At 43.8% G+C, this 23659-nt stretch overlaps 1 protein-coding gene and 2 long non-coding RNA genes across 4 annotated transcripts; all 3 read left to right on the top strand.

Annotated features, from left to right (window-relative positions):
• The first annotated feature begins 4456 nt into the window (after positions 1-4456).
• LOC123130418 (uncharacterized) lies at positions 4457-9693 on the top strand. 2 transcript variants are annotated; one of them, XM_044550319.1, is made up of 5 exons: positions 4457-4595; positions 4688-4836; positions 6282-6365; positions 9348-9491; positions 9585-9693. In XM_044550319.1, exons 1-5 carry the CDS (start codon positions 4511-4513, stop codon positions 9636-9638), a joined length of 516 nt encoding a protein of 171 aa, XP_044406254.1. In that variant the 5' UTR covers positions 4457-4510; the 3' UTR covers positions 9639-9693. The 2 variants fall into 2 exon arrangements, with proteins under 2 accessions (XP_044406254.1, XP_044406253.1); XM_044550318.1 differs by lacking the exons at positions 9348-9491; positions 9585-9693 and having other exon boundaries at positions 4688-6927.
• Positions 9694-9947: 254 nt separating this feature from the next.
• On the top strand, positions 9948-14660 carry LOC123130417 (uncharacterized). The gene is made up of 9 exons (XR_006463825.1): positions 9948-10006; positions 10082-10740; positions 10842-10919; positions 11017-11244; positions 11344-11395; positions 11789-11848; positions 12441-12542; positions 12632-13984; positions 14114-14660. It is a non-coding gene; the product is annotated as an uncharacterized lncRNA (long non-coding RNA).
• Positions 14661-17370: 2710 nt separating this feature from the next.
• On the top strand, positions 17371-18499 carry LOC123130416 (uncharacterized). The gene is made up of 2 exons (XR_006463824.1): positions 17371-17773; positions 17865-18499. It is a non-coding gene; the product is annotated as an uncharacterized lncRNA (long non-coding RNA).
• Positions 18500-23659: the final 5160 nt, after the last annotated feature.

Here is a 23659-nt window from a genome sequence, read left to right as displayed (position 1 = left end):
TTGTCGTTGCCAAGGCCACTGAATCCAGGGATGCAAGACTGCCTCCGTGGAATTTCGCCAAGTACCACGACGCCGAGTACCCCTACGCATGATAACGCCAAGTACCAGGACGATGGGAACCGTCAAGTTCGTCCACCGCCGTCAAGTGAACGAGACCGGCAAGTTCGAAGATCCAAAGTACCTCTTCAAAACGACCGAGTACCACTACCGTCGACCCTCGAAGACCTCATGGACGTCAAGTTCCGTGTCGTTGACCCCGAACCTCTACAAAAACGTGTATGACTACTTCCGTGGCCGAAGACGCGTGTACAACTACCATCGCCGAAGACGTCGAGTGAACGTCTACCCACATCGTGTATTTGACCAAGTTCGTTGACGACCTCCGAGAAACTCGGATTCACCAAGTTCCACTACCGTCGCCTTTGGAAACCTCGGATGCGTCAAGTACCTCTTTAAAACGAACGTGTACCACTACCGGCGAGGACCAATTGTACCACTACTTCTTCTACCATCGCGGAACAACTACTTCCCTCGACGAACTCGAACCGTCCCGTTTGCACGCTTTGAAGGTATAACCCGAGACGACGCCCGTGAATGAATGTTGTGTGATGTTTGAGATGCTTGTATTTGCACCGTGTCCGAATTGTCACTCGTTTCCATGCCACTAACCCGTGGGAACCCGGTAGTCGGGAGCACCCCACAATCTCTAGCTTGTTTCGCACATCCGCACGCTTCCTTTTGCACCGGTATCTCCATGAGCTACCGGAATCGATATGTTGCCGTGGCATCATTTTCGGATTCGTTGCCGTGGCACCCCTTTCTTCCACCACGGTGACAAATGCTTCATAACATGCTCATGCCAACATTTTCATAAAATTGCTTAAAACTTGCATATGTCATTCGCATCATAATAACAACATTTAAAATGATTATATTTGTTGTTTCCATCAATTTGCTAAATGCATATGGGGATTTACCGGATTTGTTGTTTGTTATTTTCGGCCTCATTTGAACTTGCCTAAATGTTTAGTTTTCTTATGCTTCCCCTCTTGCCATGCTAACAACATTTAATATTGTTGAGTACATAAACGAGAGAGAACTAAATAACTTGAATGTGGTGTTTCGTCAATATGCAACGGAGCTCCACTTAATTTGTAGGATTGTTTGTGCACTTTGCCATGCCATGCATATTTAAACCGGACATGCACCATACTTGATTGTGCATCATGCCATGATTATGTGTTGGTTGTTTACCATGATTGTGTGCTTCTTTTCGGTGTTTGCTTCTTCGGGTTGGATCCGGTAATGTCGCGTTTGTGAGGACCCGTTTGTCTACGTCCGTTTGTCTTCTTCATGGACTCGTTCTTCTTCCTTGCGGGATCTCAGGCAAGATGATCATACCCTCGAAATCACTACTATCTTTGCTTTGCCTAGTTGCTCGCTCTTTTGCTATGCCTATGTTGCGATGCCTACCACTTGCTTTCAAGCCTCCCAAATTGCCATGTCAAACCTCTAACTCACCATGTCCTAGCAAACCGTTGATTGGCTATGTTACCGCTTTGCTCAGCCCCTCTTATAGCGTTGCTAGTTGCAGGTGAAGATTGGAGGCCGTTCCTTGTTGGAACATTTATTTAATTGTTGGATATCACAATATATCTTATTTAATTAATGCATCTATATACTTGGTAAAGGGTGGAAGGCTCGGCCTTATGCCTGGTGTTTTGTTCCACTCTTGCCGCCCTAGTTTCCGTCATATCGGTGTTATGTTCCCGGATTTTGCGTTCCTTACGCGGTTGGGCTATTATGGGAACCCCTTGACAGTTCGCCTTAAATAAAGCTCTTCCAGCAATGCCCAACATTGGTTTTACCATTCGCCACCTAGCCTCTTTTTCCCTTGGGTTTCGTGGACTCAAGGGTCATCATTATTTAACCCCCCCGGGCCAGTGCTCCTCTGAGTGTTGGTCCACACTGTCAGTCGCCGGTGGCCACCAGGGGCAACTCTGGGCTGGCCTACCGGAAGTTTAGACAATCCGGTGTGCCCTGAGAAAGAGATATGTGCAGCTCCTATCGGGATTTGTCGGCACATTCGGGCGGTGTTGCTGGTTTAGTTTTACCTTGTCGAAATGTCTTGTTGTACCGGGATACCGAGTCTGATCGGAATGTCTCGGGAGGAGGTCTATTCCTTCGTTGACCGTGAGAGCTTGTGATGGGCTAAGTTGGGACACCCCTGCAGGGATTTGAACTTTCGAAAGCCGTGCTCGCGGTTATGGGCAGATGGGAATTTGTTAACGTCCGGTTGTAGAAAACCTAAACTTGACCTTAATTAAAATGAATCAACAGCGTGCGTTACCGTGATGGTCTCTTTCCGGCGGAGTCCGGGAAGTGAACATGGTGTTGGAGTTATGCTTGACGTAGGTTGTTTAGGATCACTTCTTGATCATACTTTTATCGACCGTGCTTTGCCTTCTCTTCTCGCTCTCATTTGCGTAAGTTAGCCACCATATATGCTAGTCGCTTGCTGCAGCTCCACCTCATACCTTTACCTTACCCATAAGCTTAAATAGTCTTGATCGCGAGGGTGCGAGATTGCTGAGTCCCTGTGGCTCACAGATACTTCCAAAACCAGTTTGCAGGTGCCGATGAGTCCGTGCAGATGACGCAACCCAGCTCAGGAGGAGCTCGTTGAAGATCTTGTCCTTTGTGTTGTTTCGTTCTAGTTGATCAGTAGTGGAGCCCAGTTGGGGTCGATCGGGGACCTTTGTCGCATTTGGGGTTCTTCTTTTATTTTGGTTCAGTAGTCGGACCTTGATTGTATCTGGATGATGTAATGCTTTATTCATGTATTTGTGTGAAGTGGCGATTGTAAGCCATCTATGTACCTTTCCCTTATGTATTACATGGGTTGTGTGAAGATTACCTCACTTGCGACATTGCTTTCAATGCGGTTGCCTCTAAGTCGTGCTTCGACACGTGGGAGATATAGCCGCATCGAGGGCGTTACACAATATTTCTAGCTCTTCGCGTTGTCTAATCAACATTTTCTGCTTTGCTGAAACCTAAGCAGTAAACTCATGGCTACACTCTCTCTAATGGTGAAACCACTCCTTATGTAACCACCACTCTTGTGTGCTAAGCTAACACTTGACACATGCAATACGAATTATAGGCTTGCCATTATTTCTTTATTTCAACATTTGTTATAGCGGCTTGACATGGTTTTGCCTATATTTTTCGATGTTGGTACTTCTTATGTGAAGGTCTTATTCGTTATTCTTTTATTCAATGACAGTATTATCATGTTTATAATTATGTTGCTTGTGTACTGTGTTTTATACTCGGCTGCCTGTTGTTGTTATGCTATCTCAGATGCCTGTTATGCTATGCTCTGATATATGGTTACGTGGTTCTTGCTTATTTTTCCAGCGTGTGTGTATGACGTTGTTGGGTTGTTGACATGGCGCGTGGTCTGGTTTCTGCTCATGCTCAAGCCACGGCCGAGGCTGATGTTGGGTTGCTAGGTGGACGTGGGCGTGGTCGTGGGCGGTCTGCTGGTCGTCGTGGACGAGCCACTGGCCGTGGAGGTTCTAATATAGGGCGTGCCCCTGTTTCTGATCATGTCGCTGCCGGTGGGGTTGCTGCTTGCCGGGTGCCTGCCGCTGGGGCTGAGCCTCTTGACAGGCGTAGGGGTGTGAGTCAGCGGGTGCCTACTGCTGGAGCTGAGCCTATCGCCAGGCATGGGCGTGCGCTCGACAGGTGCCTGCCACTGGGCGTGGCGCCCTACCTCGGCCAAGTGGTAGGGGTGTTCGTGGTCGTGTCCCTGGTCATGGTGCTGATTCTGGGCATGCAGTCGCTGCTGTACATGTGTCTGTCCCTGGTCGTGCTGCTAATCCTGGGCACGACACCACTTCTATGCATGTGCCTGTCCCTGCTCGTGCTGCTAGTCCTGGGTACGCCGCCGCTCCTAGGCGTGCATCGGCCCCTGGGATTGCTAGACGTTACATCCCGCGTCAGCCTGTTGGTTTTCCTCCTCGAAGCCATACAAGTACGTGTCTCTCCAGTGTTCTTCTTTAGTATTTTGTTGGGGTTGATGATAATTATTTCACTACTGTGTTGTTTACGCCGTGGTTAGGTGATGGTTGGTTTCCTTTTCTGAGCTTGACCATGGCTGCGGTAAGTCGCAAAAAAGGGAAATTGTGCGTTGAGTTTCGGCACGCTCGATACGAAGGTACATGAAAGTTCTTAGTTTGTTGTTAGTTGTTGTTGTTGGCCATGTGGTGTCTTACTTGGTTCTGCATGTCCTGTTAAGAACATGTCATTGATGGGCCTTTGCCGAAAGATTGGCATGGTTTCTCGGTTTATGTGAGTTCAGAGGTGACCGGGGTAGACTGCAACAAACGGAAAAAACGGGAAGTGTCAATTAAATTGTGGCGTCCTGGATGTGAAGGTGCATGAGATTTCTTGGTTTGTTATTAGTTGTTGTTGTTTGCTGTATTGTCTCTTATTTGGTTTTATGTTCCTTGCAGAGATTGTTTTCCAAGGGCCTTTGCCGAAGGACTGGCAAGGTTTCTCGGTCAAGTTTGCCGAGTCCCTTAAAGGTACTTATTAACAAAACCTTTGTTGTTCTGGTTATGTGATTATTGCCTTCCTTTTACCCTTGCTGATAGTTTTTTGCTTTGGTGCCCGTTAGCTTGCTATGCAGATAGGTCGTACTACGGCCCTCCGGATTTCTTGTGTCAGTACTATGGTGCCTCCTTTTGGTTTGCTGAGTGCTCAAAGTCCAGGTCATCCTGGACACAACGTAAGATGGTTTATAATCGCTGTTGCAAAGGCGCTAAGGTATATATCCCTCCCTTTAAGGATCCCCCGGCCTATCTCCGGGAGCTTCTTCGATTCGATGATACTTCTCGTGCTAAAAAATTCATCCGGACTATACATGAGTACAACTATATGTTTGCTTTCACTTTGATGGGTGCTACCATTGAACGCTCGTTTGGTGGCAGCCGTGGACCTAAGATTTTCAAGATCAATGGTCAAGTGTCTCATCGTATTGGTTCGTTGGTGCCTAGCGGTGATGATACCCCTAAATTTGCTGAGTTGTATATACATGACCCAGCTAATGAGATTAGACATAGGATGAATGCCTTAAATCCAGATGATAAGCCTACTGGGGGTGTGGATGAGAGTATTGTGGTTGGTCTTAGAGACATGCTTAATGAGTTCAACCCATTGGTACAGACCTTTAGGGAGGCGAGTAAGATGATAGAGGATCGTGGTGATGAACCCATTGAGGATATCTCGATTCGTATTATTGGGCCTTCAGAGGGCGATAGTCCACAATTTAGTTTGCCTACAACCACTGGGCTTGCTGCTTTAGTTATCGGTGGTGGCTTCACGTTAGAGGCATCTTCTCGGGATATTGTTGTTTGCAGTCGTTCCGATGGTTTGCAGCAGATATCTTCTCTGAACACCGCATTCATGCCTCTGCAGTACCCGTTGCTTTTCCCTTATGGAGAGAGGGGGTTCCAGGTGGATGTTCCTAACTTGATTGTTCCTGAAGAAGATGATGACGATGGACCTGGAGATCCCAATCCTGCACCTGGAAGTCCGACCGTTGAGGCGTCCTCTTCATACCCTTCTGGAGGTGGTGATGCTTCCACAAATAGCAGGAATAGGATGACCATGCAGGATTACTATCGTTTTATGTGCCATTACAAGGGTGATCAGCCCAATCCATATATATGTTATGGTCTCCTCTCCTCTCAGTTGGTTGTCGATGCACGTGCGTGCATCGATGAATGTAGACTGTGGTATATCATAAGAAATTAGGATATGCTTAGATCAGAGCACATGCAGGGTATTACTGATGCGGTAGGTGATGGGTGTGTTGATGGTGATGCTCTTGGGAAGAGGACCATTGTACCTTCCAGTCACATCGGCGGTCGTTGTTACTTCCATGAAAATTTTCATGATGGCCTTGCCGTTTCTCGGGTGCACGGTGCACCCGACATATTTACCACTTTCACTTGCAATCCCAAGTGGCTTGAGATCTCCAGTGCATTGGAGCCGGGTCAGACGCCTTCTGATAGGGTGGATATTGTTGTTAGGGTCTATCACATGAAGCTCATCGAGTACTTGGACGAGATTAAGTCAGGCCGGGCTTTTGGCCCCATTACGGCTGGTATTGTGTACTGTTGTGCTCTGTGTGGTCATTGTTTTTTAATGGTGTCTTACTTCTTCTGCTGGCTAGGCTCTCTAATCGAGCTTTTTATGTTCTTTTTTAGTGCTGTATACCGTTGAGTTCCAGAAGCGAGGACTGCCTCACGCGCATATACTTGTCTGGCGGAGAGGGGGTAATGGTGAGATTGGTATTGAAAATATTAATTCATTAATATCTGCTGAAATACCTGATGCATTGCTTGATCCTTTAGGATATGCTTTAGTTTATGAGTTTATGATGCACGGTCCATGTGGTGAAATGAATGATAAATGCGTTTGCATGAAAAAAGGTGTTTGTTCTAAATATTTCCCAAAAGATTTTAGAGATACCACTGTCATTGATGATAATGGGTTTGCCTTATATCGACGTCGTGACGACGGTCGAAGGGTCTATAAAAATGGTCATTACCTTGACAATAGGCATTGACAATAGGCATGGTGTTCCTTATAATATGGCGATGCTCAAGAAATTTCAGGGTCATATAAATGTAGAGTGGTGTAATAAGACACAAGTGATGAATTACCTCTTTAAGTATGTCACCAAAGGTGCTGATTACTCTAAGGTCATGTTAGAAAGGCTAAAAAAATTGACTAAATATGGTTGTCGTACAGTAGATGAGGTTCAGGAGTATCTGATATGTCGGTATATATGTGAGTACGATGCATTGTGGCGCATATTTGGCTTTGAGATACACTTTAAAATGCCGTCGGTTCAAAGGCTGACCGTTCATATGCCTGGCATGAATACTGTTCACTATCGTGCTGGTGCTGACCTCATGAAAATTGTTGATTCTGACTTATTACAAAAGACTATGCTTACCGAATGGTTTGTTGCGAATGAGATGTTCGAAGATGCTCGATCGTTAACTTATTGTGATTTTCCAACTGCTTGGACCTGGGACGCTAAAAGTAGGTCATGGCATCCAAGGGGTAGGGGTGAAAAGATTGGACACGTATATAATGTACATCCTTTGAGTGGTGAGTTGTACTACTTGCGCATGCTTTTAATGATTGTTAAGGGGGCTAGGTCTTTCGAAGATCTCCGAACATATGCTGGTCGTCTTTATCACACCTTTAAAGAGGCTTGTGCCACGCGTGGTTTGTTAGGAGACGATAACGAGTGGTACATAGCGTTTGATGAAGCGGTTGTCTGAGGGTTTGGGCATCGACTTAGAGAGCTGTTTGTGACTATGCTCATGCATTGTTCTATCAGGGATGAGATGGGTTTCTTTGAACGTTACTGCGTTAGCATGTATGATGATATCCAGCATAGGTTGCGGCATGCCCTGGGTAATCCAAACTATGTTGTTCCTCCTGAAAGATTAAGAAATTTGCTTCTTGACGAGTTGGCCGACGTTTTCTTGAAACATGGTTCTGATATAAGAAGTTTTAACTTGTCGTCTCGCTCTGGCGAAGGTGAGCAGTCTGATGATAATCTCCTTATTTGTGAGGAACTGTCTTATGATGCATGTTCTCTGTCTAAACAGTCCTTGGTTATGTTTGCCAGTTTAAATGAGGACCAGTTGGTTGCTTATAAGACAATTGTAGAGTGTGTGCAGGCGGGGAAATCGGGCTTTTTTTGTCTCTGGGTATGGTGGTACTGGGAAGACTTACCTGTGGAGTGCAATATGTGCTTTCCTTAGGGGCGAGAGGAAGATAGTGCTTACTGTTGCGTCATCGGGCATTGCGTCACTGTTGTTGCCTGGTGGTAGAACTACTCATTCTCGCTTTAAGATACCTATTCTTCTTGAAGATAATACGCAATGTGATATTAAAAGAGGCTCTAAGCTTTGTAAGTTGCTGATGGTATCTTCGCTTGTTATTTGGGATGAGGCGCTTATGACACACAGGAAATGCTTTGAGGCTGTAGATATAACTTTGCGTGATGTCCTCTCTGTGGCTAATCCAGATCTTGCGGATATTCTGTTCGGTGGAGTAGTGATGGTCTTGGGTGGTGACCTTAGACAAATCTTACCAGTCGTTGAGGGAGGTACTAGGCCTCAGATCATTGATGCGGCAATCACAAATTCTCCGCTGTGGCGTTCTGTTCAGAAATTGTCGCTTTCTATTAACATGCGCTTGGCTGTGCATGGTGCGGATACCCAGGCGCAGAAGGATGTTGCCTTATTTAGCAGATGGGTGCTAGATCTTGGGGAAGGGAAGTTGCCTCTCACAAGGTGAGGTGATGAAGTCGAGGCTTCTTGGATACACATACCGGATGACCTTTTGGTTTGTACATCTGGTGATCCAATAGCTGCTATTGTTTCTTCTGTCTATGGTGATTTTTTGCTTAACTACTTGAACTCTGGTTACTTGGAAGAGAGAGCCATTTTAGCCCCTACCAACGACCATGCTGAGGACATTAATGATTATATTCTTACATTGGTTCCTACTGATAGCAGTGACTATTTGAGTGCTGATTCTATTGACGATTCCGCGGATTTTGTTAGGGACAAAGATGTTTACTATCCAGTCGAGTACCTGAATGCAACTAAAATTATAAATTTCCCAAATCATAGGCTGACTCTTAAGGTTGGTGTCCCGATTATGCTTCTTAGAAACCTGAGCCAGGCAAATGATTTGTGTAACGGTACACGACTAATTGTAAAAGAATTAGGTGATCGGCTTATCAAAGATGTCATTATGAATGGCTCACATGTGGGTGATACCGTTTATACCCCCAGGATTGAATTATTGGCAAAGAAGGGAAATGCACCCTTTGTGCTTAGACGTCGCCAGTTTCCTGTTCGTGTATGCTATGCCATGACAATTAATAAGAGCCAGGGACAGACCCTATCTGTTGTTGGTATATATCTTAAGGGTCCTGTTTTTACGCATGGGTAGCTGTATGTGGCAGTGTCTCGTGTTACGTCGAGGGCTTCTTTGAAAATCCTTATATTAGATGCTGATGGAAAATGCGGCTCTGAGACCAAGAACATTGTTTTCCCTAAGGTCTTCCGGGCCGCAGGAATGACCTAGGTTTGTTGTGTATGATGGTAGTCTTCATTTTGGTAGGTTTTGGCATGCTTTTGTGAGGTTGATGATATTTTGGGTGGCGCATATATTGTTGGCTGAATAAATATGTGGTCCCGTGTGATGGCTGTGTTTTGGTGCTGATACTTTTGTTGTAGACGGCGATGGTTGATCTGCAGGCTCTTGTTGTGGGGAACAAGAACTTGACCATCCATGTGTATGTTTCGAGTGTGTGGCAGCATCGTGGGTCCACTGATAACGGTCCTATCAAACACACTGACATGGTCCTTTTGGATGCCCAGGTATATGGCATCTCTAGCCCCCGTGCCCTATGTTGTTTGTAATTTTCTCTTTCCTTTTCTGCTTGGTAATTGATGCATGTTGTTTCTTGGCAGGGCAATCACATCTATGCTGAGATTGGTGAGAAGCTTGTGCCTATGTTCAATTGAGACAACCACATCCATGTTGTTTCTTGGCAGGTCAACCACACCTATGCTGAGATTGGTGAGAAGCACATGCTAATACCCTCTTTTGTGTCTTGTATTGATATTTTTCTTGTGTGACCCCACAAAAAGATATCTCGATGCAGCTATTTTCTAATCTAAACATGGATGAATTTCAGCAGTCTCTTAGTTTTCTGCATTTAGCAAGAATGCTACTTTGTTACGTGGTTTGATAAAATAACTACAACAAAGATATATAGATTTCGTCTTACTCAATGTGTTCTATAATGATGAAAGCCTCATTTATTTGTCAGGTTCCTGAGCTCCTTTATAGGTCTCTTGCTGTGAAGCTTGTGATTAGCATGCATTTCAAGGTCTGATATCATATATCTGTATCTTCTAGCATGCAACCATTTTTAGAGGGACTCAAGTTGACTGATTTCTTCTAGCATTCAATTCTTGTGGGGGTGGAGCTGGAGAAGGTGGGGCGTCAGAGCAGAGCCAGTTATAGCGTCCACGATCTCCTCAGGCATGGACAATCCCGCCAGATTGACCACGTTGTGGGCTTTGGTCAGCGTTGTGTGTGCCCAGTGGTTGGAGCACACTGAAGTGGAGGAACAGTGCTGTCGTCAACTATGGATTCAGGTAGTTTCTGATTTTCTCTCCTGTTGTGGTGGTCCTGCAGGTTACTGTTTACATGATGCATTGCTCGCAGTCGGTGTCGTGCTTGTGTGTCTGCTATAATGCCTTTGCTACAACATGACATGTGTTAATGTAGTGTTTATTAAGATTTGGTCAGCATGCTGAATAAGTCCCGGGTTTATCCGTGTGTGGCAGATCCTGAGAGTTCTGTCAGGACAGGGTGAGACACTGAGGCAAAAGGCGAATGTACATGCTCCTTATTACTTATCATAAACATTTTCCTGGGAGTTCTTTTTTATTGTTTCTCATCTGAAATTGGATTCATACTGATGCCATTCTTACATCTCATTTTGTAACAATTATCTTCTGATATTATGAGTCTTGGGGATTATAAGTGCCATTCAACTGTTCACTCTCATGAGAAAGACGGGTTGGCGCTTACTAATGCAATAACCAGTGCAAACAGGTTCTTGATGTTCCTTTGCCTCTCGACGTCTCTTTTATTGAAACTGCATTAACCGTTCCATGCCTAATGCTACTTCTGCTTGTCATGTCCTTTCTTTTTAGGTTTGAACTGTCCGTGCCTACTGTTGCCCCAACGACTGTGGGCAAGAAAGGTCTGGAAGAAGCAGAACCCTTTACTAGGTATTTACCCTGCCCCAATTGATCTCTTCTTCTTGGGCCTTTGTTATCATTTCACATTGCACCATATCATTTTTCATTGATTCTTGCATCATTTCAGGAACACCGACGTCTTTTGGTGACCTTAGTCTTTTGGAAACAAGTTTTGTAAATGGATGGTTTTTTATCAGTATAGATGTACTATCGATTCCTCTGCTTGAGCTCCGGCTCGCAGGCACATATTGCCAAATCATTTGGTTGCTTCAGAGCTATGGTGACTGTTATCACAACAATGTCACTGTCCATCCAGACTGTCAGGCTACTTGGAGACAGATTGCCTTTTAGTAAGGTTGAAACATACTTGGATTCCCTTCCCATCGTTCCATTTATTAATTCCAACTCTCATATTTTTGTACACTGACCTCTACCCATTACATGAGCGTTGTAGGTGCACACCTTCCAAGTGTATATCCTGGACTTGGTGCCTGGAGGTGAAACGAGTAAGTCGATCAGCTGACCTGCAACAACCTTCAAAATGCTTTTGTCCCTTGTGTTTCAGTTTCAGTCAAGGAGATATCCATGTGTAGAGGGTCATAAAGCTTCGGTGCCCTGGTTATTTTGTTTGTATATATGTAAATGAGCTTTGCAATCTGTTGACATCTGCACGTTCGTGCTCTGTAGTCTATCATGGAATGTACTCATGAACCTCATCCATGTCAATATGCCTGCTTGGGCCTATGATCAATGTGTGCTGTCGTTATGTGCTCTCTTGTGCATTATCCTGTTATGATTCATATGGTTTCTGCTTTTCTGAGTCTGTCATACTCCATATGATCAACGACAACCAATGCAGTACTCCATATGTTTCTAACGACATCATATATCTTGCGCAGGAATGTAATTATCTCCAGGTCCTTTGCCGCCACCTGCTCATGGCTGTCATCGTCCCTTTGGTACATCTCCTGCCAATCACCTTCCTCCAACTGCGCCTTTCATTTTTGGCGGATTGTCTTGCTGATTTTCTCTCTCTCTCTCTCTCTCTCTCTCTCTCTCTCTCTCTCGGAATATATCAATTACTCAACTAAAACATTCAAATGCATTGGAAATATTCATGTCCATTATCTCAAAAGGTGCACCATGAAATTCCTTTCCTTCTGATCCGTGTACTGGATCCAAAGAAGTAGTTACCACATATGTATTGAGTTAACTGTCAAGCTAGCATTTGCTTTTCTAGGAAATACTGCTAAACATATTGCTGTATCCCTTTTGATAACATCAATACCACAGAACAGCTTCAAGAGAAGTTTTCTCTTGATGGACTACTAAAAAAAGTTACACAGCACAGCAGAGGGGGGTCTTGGAAGGCAGTAGTTATGTTGTACTATCTAGCGCCATGTTTCTTTCCAAGTATTATCATAGCATTCGATCCGTGCTCCGAATAGAAATTGCCCGGTATAAAGCAACATGCCGAGACTGATGTAGATTGTATAATCGTCTAATCTACCGATCAAATGTAGTTATAATATTTCGTGTTGTTCTTTTCAGATGAAATGCATTGGATAGATTGTGTGCAACTTCTAAAGAAACAGGGAAGGGAAGCATTGTCTGTAGATCACTTTTCCCTTGGAAAAAATAGACAATGACGAGGTAAACATATAGTTTTCTTCATGAGATGCTTTGTCCAATTTCAGGCAATATCATTCATATCAGACCCTATGTTTAAATTTGTTCTTCAGCTTACCACCGTTGTTACAATCGAATGGAGGGGAACCCCTTTGCTGTGCTGCTCTACAGAAAACACCTCAGAGTTTCACACCTTTTGGATCCTACCCTTTTGTACCTGCTCAAAATCTGTTATTCAGCTCATGTGCATATTATGACCCATGCCATCTGTCAGTGTTTCTATATGGTCAGTGTTTCTATATGATGCCAGCGTTTATTTATGACTGAATTTCTTATTAAGTGGCCAGCCACATGATTTATAATTATGACCTACAACACGCCAAAACATCTATATTCCCAGCCCATTATCATGTCTGATGGTATGAAGTTCGGCGGGCACCGCGTGGCAAGCCACGCCCCCTGGTGCACTACTGAGTGCTTCCTCTATATGTACAAATGACCAGGTCTAATTATTATGAATCCTATGTACAGATGATCAAGTATCTATCCGTTATGTGTACATAACCTGGATTATTGCTTCCTGTTACTACATCATTGACATGAAGTGCTTATAACCCTTTGTTCAGAGAAGGGAGTCTATTTCTATCAGGTGCAAAATAGAATCATGTGTGATAATAGAGAGAAGGATGCTGCTCTTCTCTCGAAGACCACATGATTCCTGCCTTTTAGTGATTGATTTTGCTAACTCAGAACGATGATTTGTTTGCTTTATAGTATCCATCGCCTTTGCCAATTTATTTTTTCCTTCGATTAATATCTAAATGTAATTTTGACCCGAAATTCTCTCTATTCAATACATGCATAATAATTTTTGCTCAAAAATACATGCGTAATGTGTAGCATTTCTGTCAATTGGAAGTGAGCTTCGGTAGATTTTATATTAGGCTAGCCGCACCTGTGTATTTCTATCAGCTTTTACTATCTGTTCTTCAATGGATCAGTTGCATCAGACTGTAGGTACTGTTGACCGTAAAGCTATAAATCCATCTGCATGCTTTTGTCCGTGCAACTAAGATCAATTTTCCGATTCATTTATTGTGAAATCTTATTCTACAAGAGGCAAAAAGTCATTTCTGTTTGTTCTTGCTGTTAATATGTATTTCTGCCTCCGATACCCTCACAAATTTAATGGATTGTCCTGTTATTATTTTCTTATACTCTCTTCGTCCGAAAATACTTGTCATTGAAATGGATGTAGTTGTATTTGGAGCATTCATTTTGATGACAAGTATTCATTTTGATGTAGTTGTAGATGCATTCATTTTGATGACAAGTATTTCCGGACGGAGGGAGTAGTTGTATTTGGAGCATTGACATCTCTAGCCGAGCCGCGCAAGCAGAAAGCGGAGCAGGAGCAGCTCGGGGATGAAGCCAAGGTCTAAAACGCCGAATCTCCCAATAAAGTGGTACTGTATATCGTTCACTCTGCATCTTCTACCTCAACCAGAATATAGCTACTAAACACATCAAGTTAGTCCGAGAATAACTCTGAACCTCTGCTATCTCTCTCTCTGCCGTGTGAACTGATGATGCAGGATGACAAAGTTGTGAACTAAGCAGCAAAATGAGGCCAAGAGCATGATGGCGTCATCGCTATCGCCCCCTTCAACGTCCAGGAACCAGGCAAAACGCCATTGTCAATGTGAGGGGCGATGAGCGAATGGGCGGCGGCATCACGCACAATGGCATGACGATCAGATCGGTGACGTGATCGATGCGGTGGACAATGCCAATGATCAGTTCATTATTGTCGATCGTTGTGTGGGATTCTGTGTCAATCTTTTTCTGTAAACTTTTGTTTTGTTGATTCCAATTATTTAAGAAATTGTGAAATTTTGTATCTTCTGTAAGTAAATGTCAATGCCAAGGCGTCTTTTGTATATTTTATGTAATTCTCAGAAGGTTGCAAACGAACTTATTATTTTGTGTTATTCTAAACCTTGAAGCTTTTGGTGCATTATATATGCTAAATATTATATGAAATGCATCAATGGAATGTACTGATCTTCGTGACTTTGTTACTGGATTGGATATGATTCACCCGGCAGGCATGTGGCAAGCCGCACTTCCTACTAACTTAAACCATGCTTTCTACTAACTGATGATTACCTTCTTGACCACGTCGTTGGGACCGGCACCCCGCGCCAAGGCGCGTTCCTGATCTAGTATATATAAGAACAGAACCCATCGACGATTTTGAAATATAAAACGAATCGTTTTCCTTCACTTATGGATGTTATAGTGGGTAATTTATGGCAACTTCGGGGGGCAATTTTCGTGACGGACGATCAAAAGTATTAGCTGATTTATTATTAGGTAAAGAAGTAGGGTAGGGTATACCCCATAACTTTGAAAAAAAAATCATCTTCCCTCCATTTTTCCTAGTTTCAAAATAATGCAATTACCACATAATTTGAAAACAGTAAAAAAAGTTGTTTGGAAAATTTTGAAATAAATACTAAAATAAATTAGATGGAAAATAAAGAATGACAGAAAAATAATCAATTCATTTGGAGTTGTGCTTTAAAAGTTGGAGGTAGTCAAAGTTAGGTCAAAAAATCGGATTTTAATTAAAGTTTATAAAATAAAACAGTTTGAAGGAAATACGCTAACCAGAAGTGAACACGTACTTTGCGGAACCCGCTTTCACTTAAGTCAGTGTGTGGTGATGTGGGGGTCACTGACAGCGGGATCCACGGGCCCACTGGTCAGGTTTGACCAGTCGCCGCGTCCTCCTCACCCGCGGCAGAACAGAGGAGCCTCGCTGGCGTCGATTGCTGGCGAACGGCTGCACCTCTCGATGAGCTTGGCACATGGGGAAGATCAGGTCGAGGCAACGTCGTGGGTACTCGCGAGGATTGATGGAGTGGACGGAGTCGCTGACGGCGAGGTTGGCCGAAGGGCTCCAACGGAGGTGAATTGGGGCTTCTCTTCGACAAGCTTGCTCTAGCGAAGTTGATGGTCGTAAAGGGTTCGGTGAAACTCTAGGAGTTTTCGGGCGCACAAAGACTCTAGGGATCGTGAGACACCGGCGTTGGAGGCTAGTTAAAACTGGTTAAATACTTTCTCCATTCTTTATACAAAGCCATAAACTTATATTACAGGTAGCAAGGTAAAATTTAATAACTGCTTTGCAAGTCAATTTTTTTCATTAACGAAATCATTAATACACTCGCATGCATGTAAGGAGGAAATGGGAAAGAAGTAGCAAGGTGTCATTATGACTATATGCATGCAAGTGTTAAACAAGTTGATAGTACAAAGAAATATCATTAATTTTTGCCTTGACTTTTTTGCATGGTAATACGTGTCTCATTGATATCATAAAAATCAAAGTACAACTCACGTAAAGACCGACATGACAAAACTAAAAAAGCAGCAGGACGTCTGAGCTTTACACCAACGCCCGTCACCTGTCTCTGGCACCACCACAACAGTCACTGAAGAACAAAACGGATCACCTCCTCACCCGAGCTCTACGCGGCTCCATCACTGATATGCAGCTTTGCAGACCTTCAAGGTGGCTCACCAAAAGAAAAGTCATTGTCGTTGAACGAATCAGATTGGAGCAACGCCCCGGACACGCCATCAAACTCTAGATCTGGCGCCCCACCACGACTACGACGCCGAAGGAGGAAACCATACCTATCATCCATCAACCAGGAACCCAGCACACAAACCGTCTTTCAGACGTCGTCAATGCAGACCACAATCTACATCCGCTCCTGAACAACTTCCAAGTTTCACACAATGTTGGAGCAAACAACGTCGCAACGATGGAGCCCGAGGACACAGGTCCATCAGAAGGATGCCGCCGCCGCCACACCATCCTTGCTTGAACAAACTGGTTTCCAAATCCGTCCCCAATCATAGGACCGATTGCCTCGTTGAGGACATATCTGAATCTTCTTTAATCAGCGCTGCCATCGCCGCCGCCGAAACGAAAATGATGAACAGCCGAAAAACCTAAGTTATTAGGGCCTAACCTAATGCGACACGATCCACACACGTAGATCCGGCGACACCCCTCACTACCGACCACCGAGGTTGCCGGCGAAGGGGAGCCGCCAGAGGAACGAGGCAAAGAGACTCTCCTGGTGACGGCTAGGGCTTTTAGTCGCCTGCCCGAGAGGAAACAACGGAACTGCATGCTGTCTGCGCCTTCTTTTATTTTTATCTTGATTACTAATTTTTTAACCGCAAATATTTCAATTACCGTTAGTGGCCTTATATAAATGTAAAGCTGCATTTGGCAGCAAAGTTTTTTTTAAAGTTTTCTGAAAATACCGTGGTTTCTGAAAAATATCATGGTTTTGAATACTTTGCTGCGTTTGGCTTTAGAAAAAACCAAAGTTTTGTAAACCACGGTATGTTAGAAACCATGGTTTTTTGCAGTATTCAGAAAAGAGGTCCCGAGTTTTTTTCTTAAAACAAAACGGAGAGAAATCTTCTTAGAGATCGCACTTGACTTTGCTGTCTACATCGATATAAGAATATTGAGAGCGATCCCATCCTATTTCCCCTTTTTCTCTTATATGGTAAACGGCTATATTATATCTCCTGGTTATAGCCGATTCAATTTGATTAGTCTATCTTCCAGCCGGCGTCGCGTGCGAGTCTCCATCTCTCTGCAATGCCATGACTGAATCAAGCTCACCACCAGGGAGAACACTCGTTCACAGCAAGCTATTTCTTGAGTCCTTGGCTGCCTAGGATTGTATTACTTCAATCTAGTTGACTACTCCTAGGATGGTATTTCTTCAATCTAGTTGGCTGATCCTAGGATGGTATTCCATGTGCATGGCAGCTGCATGCAGCCGGCCGCCCGTTAGCAGCCGCTAATTACTCAGTCATCCATGCTAAAATACTTGGTCAAAACTTTGGTTAAACAGCAGCAACCAAATACATGTAAAACTGAGAAAAACTTTGGTTTTAAGAAACTGTAGTATTCTTTGCCCATCCAGAGTAATACTGTGGTTTTCAATTACCACAGTTTAAAAAAAAACTTTGCTGCCAAACTAGCCCTAAAATGTATTTTTTACAGTGACAGGAGAGAGTATCTACCTCGGCGAAAAGGGTGGCAAATCCTCCCCCATCCGGCCGTCTCCGCCGGTGGTACCAACTCCGAGCAGATCTCCCCTCTTCCTTCGATTCGTGGTCGAATTCGATTCCGGAGCGGCCTTTCAACGATTAAGGTAAGGAACTCGTCCCCGGATCTCCCCCGCATGTATATATATATCCCCGTTTCTCTCTATCCTCATCCATCCCCAATCGACTCGTCTGTAGATCGCTGCAGATCGCTGCTCGCTTTGTTCGTTCCCACTCCACTCCAGCAAATCAAATGGAGCCTCCGCGCACAAGCCTCAAGTCTGGATCTTGCGATGATCTGGAGAACGGGCGCAGAAAAATGATGGAGGAGTATGAGGCTGGACTTGCTGGACTTTTGGAGCTTGAGGCGCTCGAGCGCGAGATGCGCGAACTTGTCCCCGCAGCGACCAGCGCAATCGCGCTCCTGGCCACTCCAAGGGTGGGCGATACGAGGGAGACCTACTGCCATGTTTGCCATGATGATTTCGAGGAAGGGGGGACAAGCTGAGGGCGATGCCATGCGCCCACTCTTTCCATCAGCGCTGTATCTTCAGGGTGCTCAGTGTTAACCGTCTGTGCCCAGTCTGCAGCTACGAACTTCCGGGGGACTACCTGGAGATGCCTTGAAACCGCTCATGAAAGATTGTTTCCTGTGATCCTTTCTTAATTATGCAGCGTTCTGTATAATTCTTAATTATGCGTTGCTTTATCTATCTGTAGTGCAGATCAGCAACTTTTGTCATCTCGTTGGAGAATATTGCTCCTACAACATTATTCGGTTTAACTCTGCTATTATGCTAAACATCAATACATATTTTTGAGATATCCCCAAACTGAGTTGTCCTGCACGCATATTTTGTCCCGCTGATGTTCTCAGATATATGTTGCTCACCTGATTGTTATTGTCATCAGCAACTGCACTTTCATAAACCATTATGCTGCTCTCTTGTGTGATCGTTGCACACATAACCTGGTTTGGCAGCAACCTATATAATGTTACAACATTTAGGAAGTTCCTTTCTGCATGGAGACTGTACCAGAAGTTAGTGGCCTTTGTTTGGATTGGATCAATCAATTTATTGCAAGTATTGCTTGCAATGAAAAGTTGAAGTTCTGACTAAAGATATCATAAATTTTAGGTGTTTGTTAGCTAGTATCTCAGAATTGAAGAATATGTACAGCTAACTAGTGTATGTGCTAACCGGATGCAATTAAACATATCACATTTGTACTTTTTATTTAGGGCATATCACATTTGTATTTACAACTGAGGTTGACTTGGACGATACTGTGCGTGACACTTTGCTATGTGAGCTTGTCGCATCGGTACGAAAGAACAAGTCCAATTCAGCAAATAAAAAGGGACGCCCGACTAAAAAAGCAAAGGTCTCTAAACAAAAAATTGGTTCATCATGAAAGGAATGTTTTAAAATAGCAGAGGTTTTGATGACTTGACTAAACATAAACACATTGCCGATTGTGTAAAGGACCATGCTTTAGATTTTGTGGCCATCACTGAGTGTGGCAAAAGGGACTTTCCAACACGTGATCTTGACCACTTTTCATGTGGTTACGATTATGAATGGCACATTCTACCACCGTCTGGGAGGTCAGGGGGTATATTGCTAGGTATTCACTCTACTTATTTGGAACTTTTGTCCACGTCAAAGGGGAAATATCATATCAAATTCCACCTATGTAATAAGTCTGACAATTTCTTGTGGAGCTTGGTGGCCTTATATGGCGCTGCTCAGGAGGAGTTCAAGTTAGATTTTCTTAAAGAACTGGTCAACACCTGCCGAGAAAATCCACATCCCATGTTAACTGGGGGATTTCAATATTCTGAGATATCAGCAGGAAAAAAACAATGATCGGTTTGATTCTAGATGGCCGTTTCTTTTCAATGCGGTTATTGATATCCTTGATTTGAGGGAACTCACAATGTCTGGTCGTCGGTATACCCGGCCCAATAACCGTGCAAATCCAACCTTTAAAAAACTTGACCGGGTTCTAGTTACAACTAATTGGGAATATAAATATCCCTTAGCCTCGGTACGAGCGCTAGAAAGAATTGAGGCCTTACCGGATCACGCTCCATTGCTAACCGATTTTGGCCAGGGAGCTCCAAGGGCTAATCAACATCCGTTTAAATTTGAACTGGGTTGGCTCACTCGAGAGGGTTTTCATGATCTGGTTAAGAAAGTGTGGGCGCGTCCACCTCATGGCAACACGCCAATCCAACGATGGAATAATCGCATATGCGCTTTGCGTCGCTTTCTTCGTGGATGGGCCAAGCACACCACTGGCATTTAAAAGAAAGAGAAGTTGCGACTGTCGACCTTAATTGAGACTCTGGATAAAATAGTGGAGGTGAGGTCTCTTTTTGACGTAGAGATTGAGCAGAAAAGTCAGCTCAATGCTCAACTAGCTCGCCTATTACGTGAGGAGGAAATAAAATGGTACCAATGTTGTAAGGCAGACTCCTTCGTCCTGGGAGATGATAATACGAAATACTTTCAAATACTGGCCAACGGCAGACATAGAAAGAAACGTATCTTCGCTCTAGATCAAGAGGAGGGTCATATCGAGGGGGAGGCACCACTCAGAGATTTTATTACTAAGTATTACAAAGAACTTTTTGGACCGTCAGCTGATACAACTCTTACGATGGATGAGTCTATCATGCATGACATCCCTCTAGTTTCTACTGCGGAAAACGAATTCCTAACCTCCCCGTTCTCCAAGGAGGAAATTCGAACCGCCGTGTTCCAGATGGAACATAACAAGGCTCCAGGACCGGATGGGTTTCTGGTGGAGTTTTATCAATGTTTTTGGGATATAATTAAGTCGGACCTGATTCAGCTGTTTAATGAACTGCATGCCGAGGAACTTGACATTTCTCGTTAAACTTTGGGGAAATCATCCTTCTACCCAAGACTAGGGATGCTAGTCGGATCCAACAATATAGACCGATTTGCCTACTAAATGTTAGTTTTAAAATCTTTACGAAGGTAGCAACTAATCGATTGAATGGGGTGGCTGACCATGTTGTCAAACCCACTCAAACAACATTTATGCAAGGACGCAATATACTAGATGGAGTTGTTGTACTGCATGAAACTATATATGAGCTTCACCATAAAAAGTTGAATGGAGTCATCTTTAAAATTGACTTCGGAAAAGCCTACGATAAAGTTAAATGGCCCTTTCTATTGCAAACATTACGCATGAAGGGGTTCTCGCAAAAATGGTGTCGATGGGTAGAAAGTTTTATGTCTGGAGGTAGTGTGGCCATTAAGGTTAATGATGATGTGGGCAATTACTTTCAAACTAAAAGGGGCTCCGCCAAGGGGACCCCACATCCCCTATTTTATTTAATATAATGGCTGATATGTTAGTTATCCTTGTTGAAAGGGCTAAAATGGTCGGACAAGTCAGTGGGGTAATTCCACATTTGGTAGAAGATGGTCTCTCCATTTTACAATATGTGGATGATACGATCCTGTTCTTGGATCATGATTTAGAACATGCAAGAAACCTCAAATTACTATTATGTGCTTCTGAGGAACTTTCGAGTCTAAAAATTAATTTTTATAAGAGTGAACTTTTCTGTTTTGGCGAGGCCGTAGAATTTGCACATGAGTATGCTAAAAATTTTGGTTGCCAGCTTGGGCAGTTCCCAATTCATTATCTGGGGATTCCTATTCACTATCGGCGATTAACTATAGCCGAGTGGAAGCATGTGGAAGAGAGACTAGAGAAACGCCTTGCCAGTTGGAATGCCAAACTCTTGTCCTATGGGGGTCGATTAATTTTGATCAATTCTGTCCTCAGCAACATGGTTTTATACATGTTATCTTTCTTCCACCTTCCAAAAGGAGTTTTTCAGCGACTAGATTACTTTAGATCTAGATTTTTTGGTAGAGTGATAATGAAACCAAAAAATATCGACTGACTTGGTGGAATGTATTATGTCGACCTAAAAGCCAAGGGGAACTGGGGATTCATGACCTTGAGATTAAAAACATTGCTCTTCTCAGCAAATGGGCGTACAAATTACCCATTGAGAATGGTGTGTGGCAGGAAATCATTCGTAATAAGTACGTGGGTTCCAAAGCGATTTCTCAAGTTTATTGGAAACGTGGCGATTCACATTTTTGGAGTGGGGTGATGAAGGCCAAGGAATTATTTTTCCAATTCGGAACCTTCTCGGTCAGGGATGGGTCTCGGGTCAGATTCTGGGAAGACACCTGGCTAGGGACCACCCCGCTCAATGTGCAATACCCAAACTTGTACATGATTGTCAGACATAAATTTGTTACAATCAAACAAGTGCTGGGACAGGCAAACTCGGATATTTCTTTTCGTAGGGATCTCCTAGGACCTCAGTTGGCAGCATGGAATGAATTACTCCACCGTCTGGAGGTTATTCAGCTGCTGGATGAACGGGACATATTTCAATGGAAGTTGCATCAAAATGGCATGTTTTTAGTCAAATCCATGTATGTTGCTCTGGTTCATAATGAGGTTCCGGTTGACAACAAAAAATTGTGGAAGCTCAAAATACCTCCAAGAGTGAAGATTTTTCTCTGGTTTCTTAATAAAGGGGTCATATTAACTAGGGATAATTTGGCACGGCGCAACTGGCAAGGGAGCAAAAATGTGTCTTTTGTCAGCACGACGAGTCTATTAAACACTTATTTTTTGAGTGCAAGTTTGCTCGGTCTGTGTGGGCTGTTGTTCAAATAGCTTCAAATCTTTACCCACCACGTAGTGCACGGAATATATTCGGCAATTGGTTGAGGGGTATTCAAAATCAATTTTCTGCACACATTATAGTGGAGGCAGCTGTCTTATGTTGGGCATTGTGGCTTACCAGGAATGATGTAGTGTTTAATAAAAAAAGTGTTTTATCTTCTATGCAGGTTATCCATGCATACTCGCGATGGCTCCGTACTTGGTCTATCTTGCAGAGGCCGGAGGACAGGGACCTTTTTATGATGGTGTCTACATGACTGGAGTGTATGGCTAGGGAGGTTTTTTACCCCCATGGGTGGTGGTGTGATCTTCGGATAGGATCTGCCATGTCCTAGACTGGCTTATGTTTTTTTCCTTAGCTACTTTTTTGCTTCTTCGGACTTGTGGAGTTGTTGGCTGTGTGCATCTGGTTATGCAGAGGCTGGGATTTCTTACGATGTGATTGTATCACCTCGATATTTCAATTCAATGGAATGCACTTTATCGAAAAAATATCACATTTGTACTTAAGCTACCCAAATCATCTCATCTTGCAAGTGTTAGACCAGAGCACGTATACACTCAAGCCCATGCCATCTCTTATTGATTATCAATACAGCATCAGCTACTGTGTTTGTGAAATTTTGTATACAACATCAGCTAATGTACTTGATGTTCTGCCGTCGGCTGTTCTCGAGGCCTGCACTCGAGATATCTGGTGCAGAGAACCTTCCATTTGCATCAATTGAAACCCATAAATCGATTTGAAATATTTTAAACAAGGCTCTGGAATATTTATCAGAAAATAAATTACCATATGGCCCTAAATAAATGTTAAAACTTCTGTAAATACTCCTAAAGGAACTTAGAGCATGTGTGGTGAACGAATTGAAAATGGAAAGGAAAAACATAAATAAAAGGAATAGAAGAAAAAGGAAATCCTGAGCCTGGCCCAGCAGTGCTGGCAAAGCACTTAAAATGCCGAACCGGTACACGCGTTTATAATCATGGCCACCCGGTCCAGATCACACGGCCAGCGCGGGCGCCCGAGCCATAAATAAAATGAATAGAAGAAAAAGGAAATCCTGAGCCTGGCCCAGCAGTGCTGGCAAAGCACTTAAAATGCCGAATCGGTACACGCGTGTATAATCATGGCCACCCGGTCCAGATCACACGGCCAGCGCGGGCGCCCGAGCCCCCCCTCTTTTCTCTCTCGCTGACAAGCCCAGACACAACCGGTTAGCAACCACGAGCTG

This window comes from Triticum aestivum, chromosome 6A (genome assembly GCF_018294505.1).
Source record: "Triticum aestivum cultivar Chinese Spring chromosome 6A, IWGSC CS RefSeq v2.1, whole genome shotgun sequence".
Classification (NCBI taxonomy): Eukaryota; Viridiplantae; Streptophyta; class Magnoliopsida; order Poales; family Poaceae; genus Triticum; species Triticum aestivum.
Note: the sequence above shows the minus strand (reverse complement) of the source record. Positions and strands in the feature narration are given on the sequence as shown.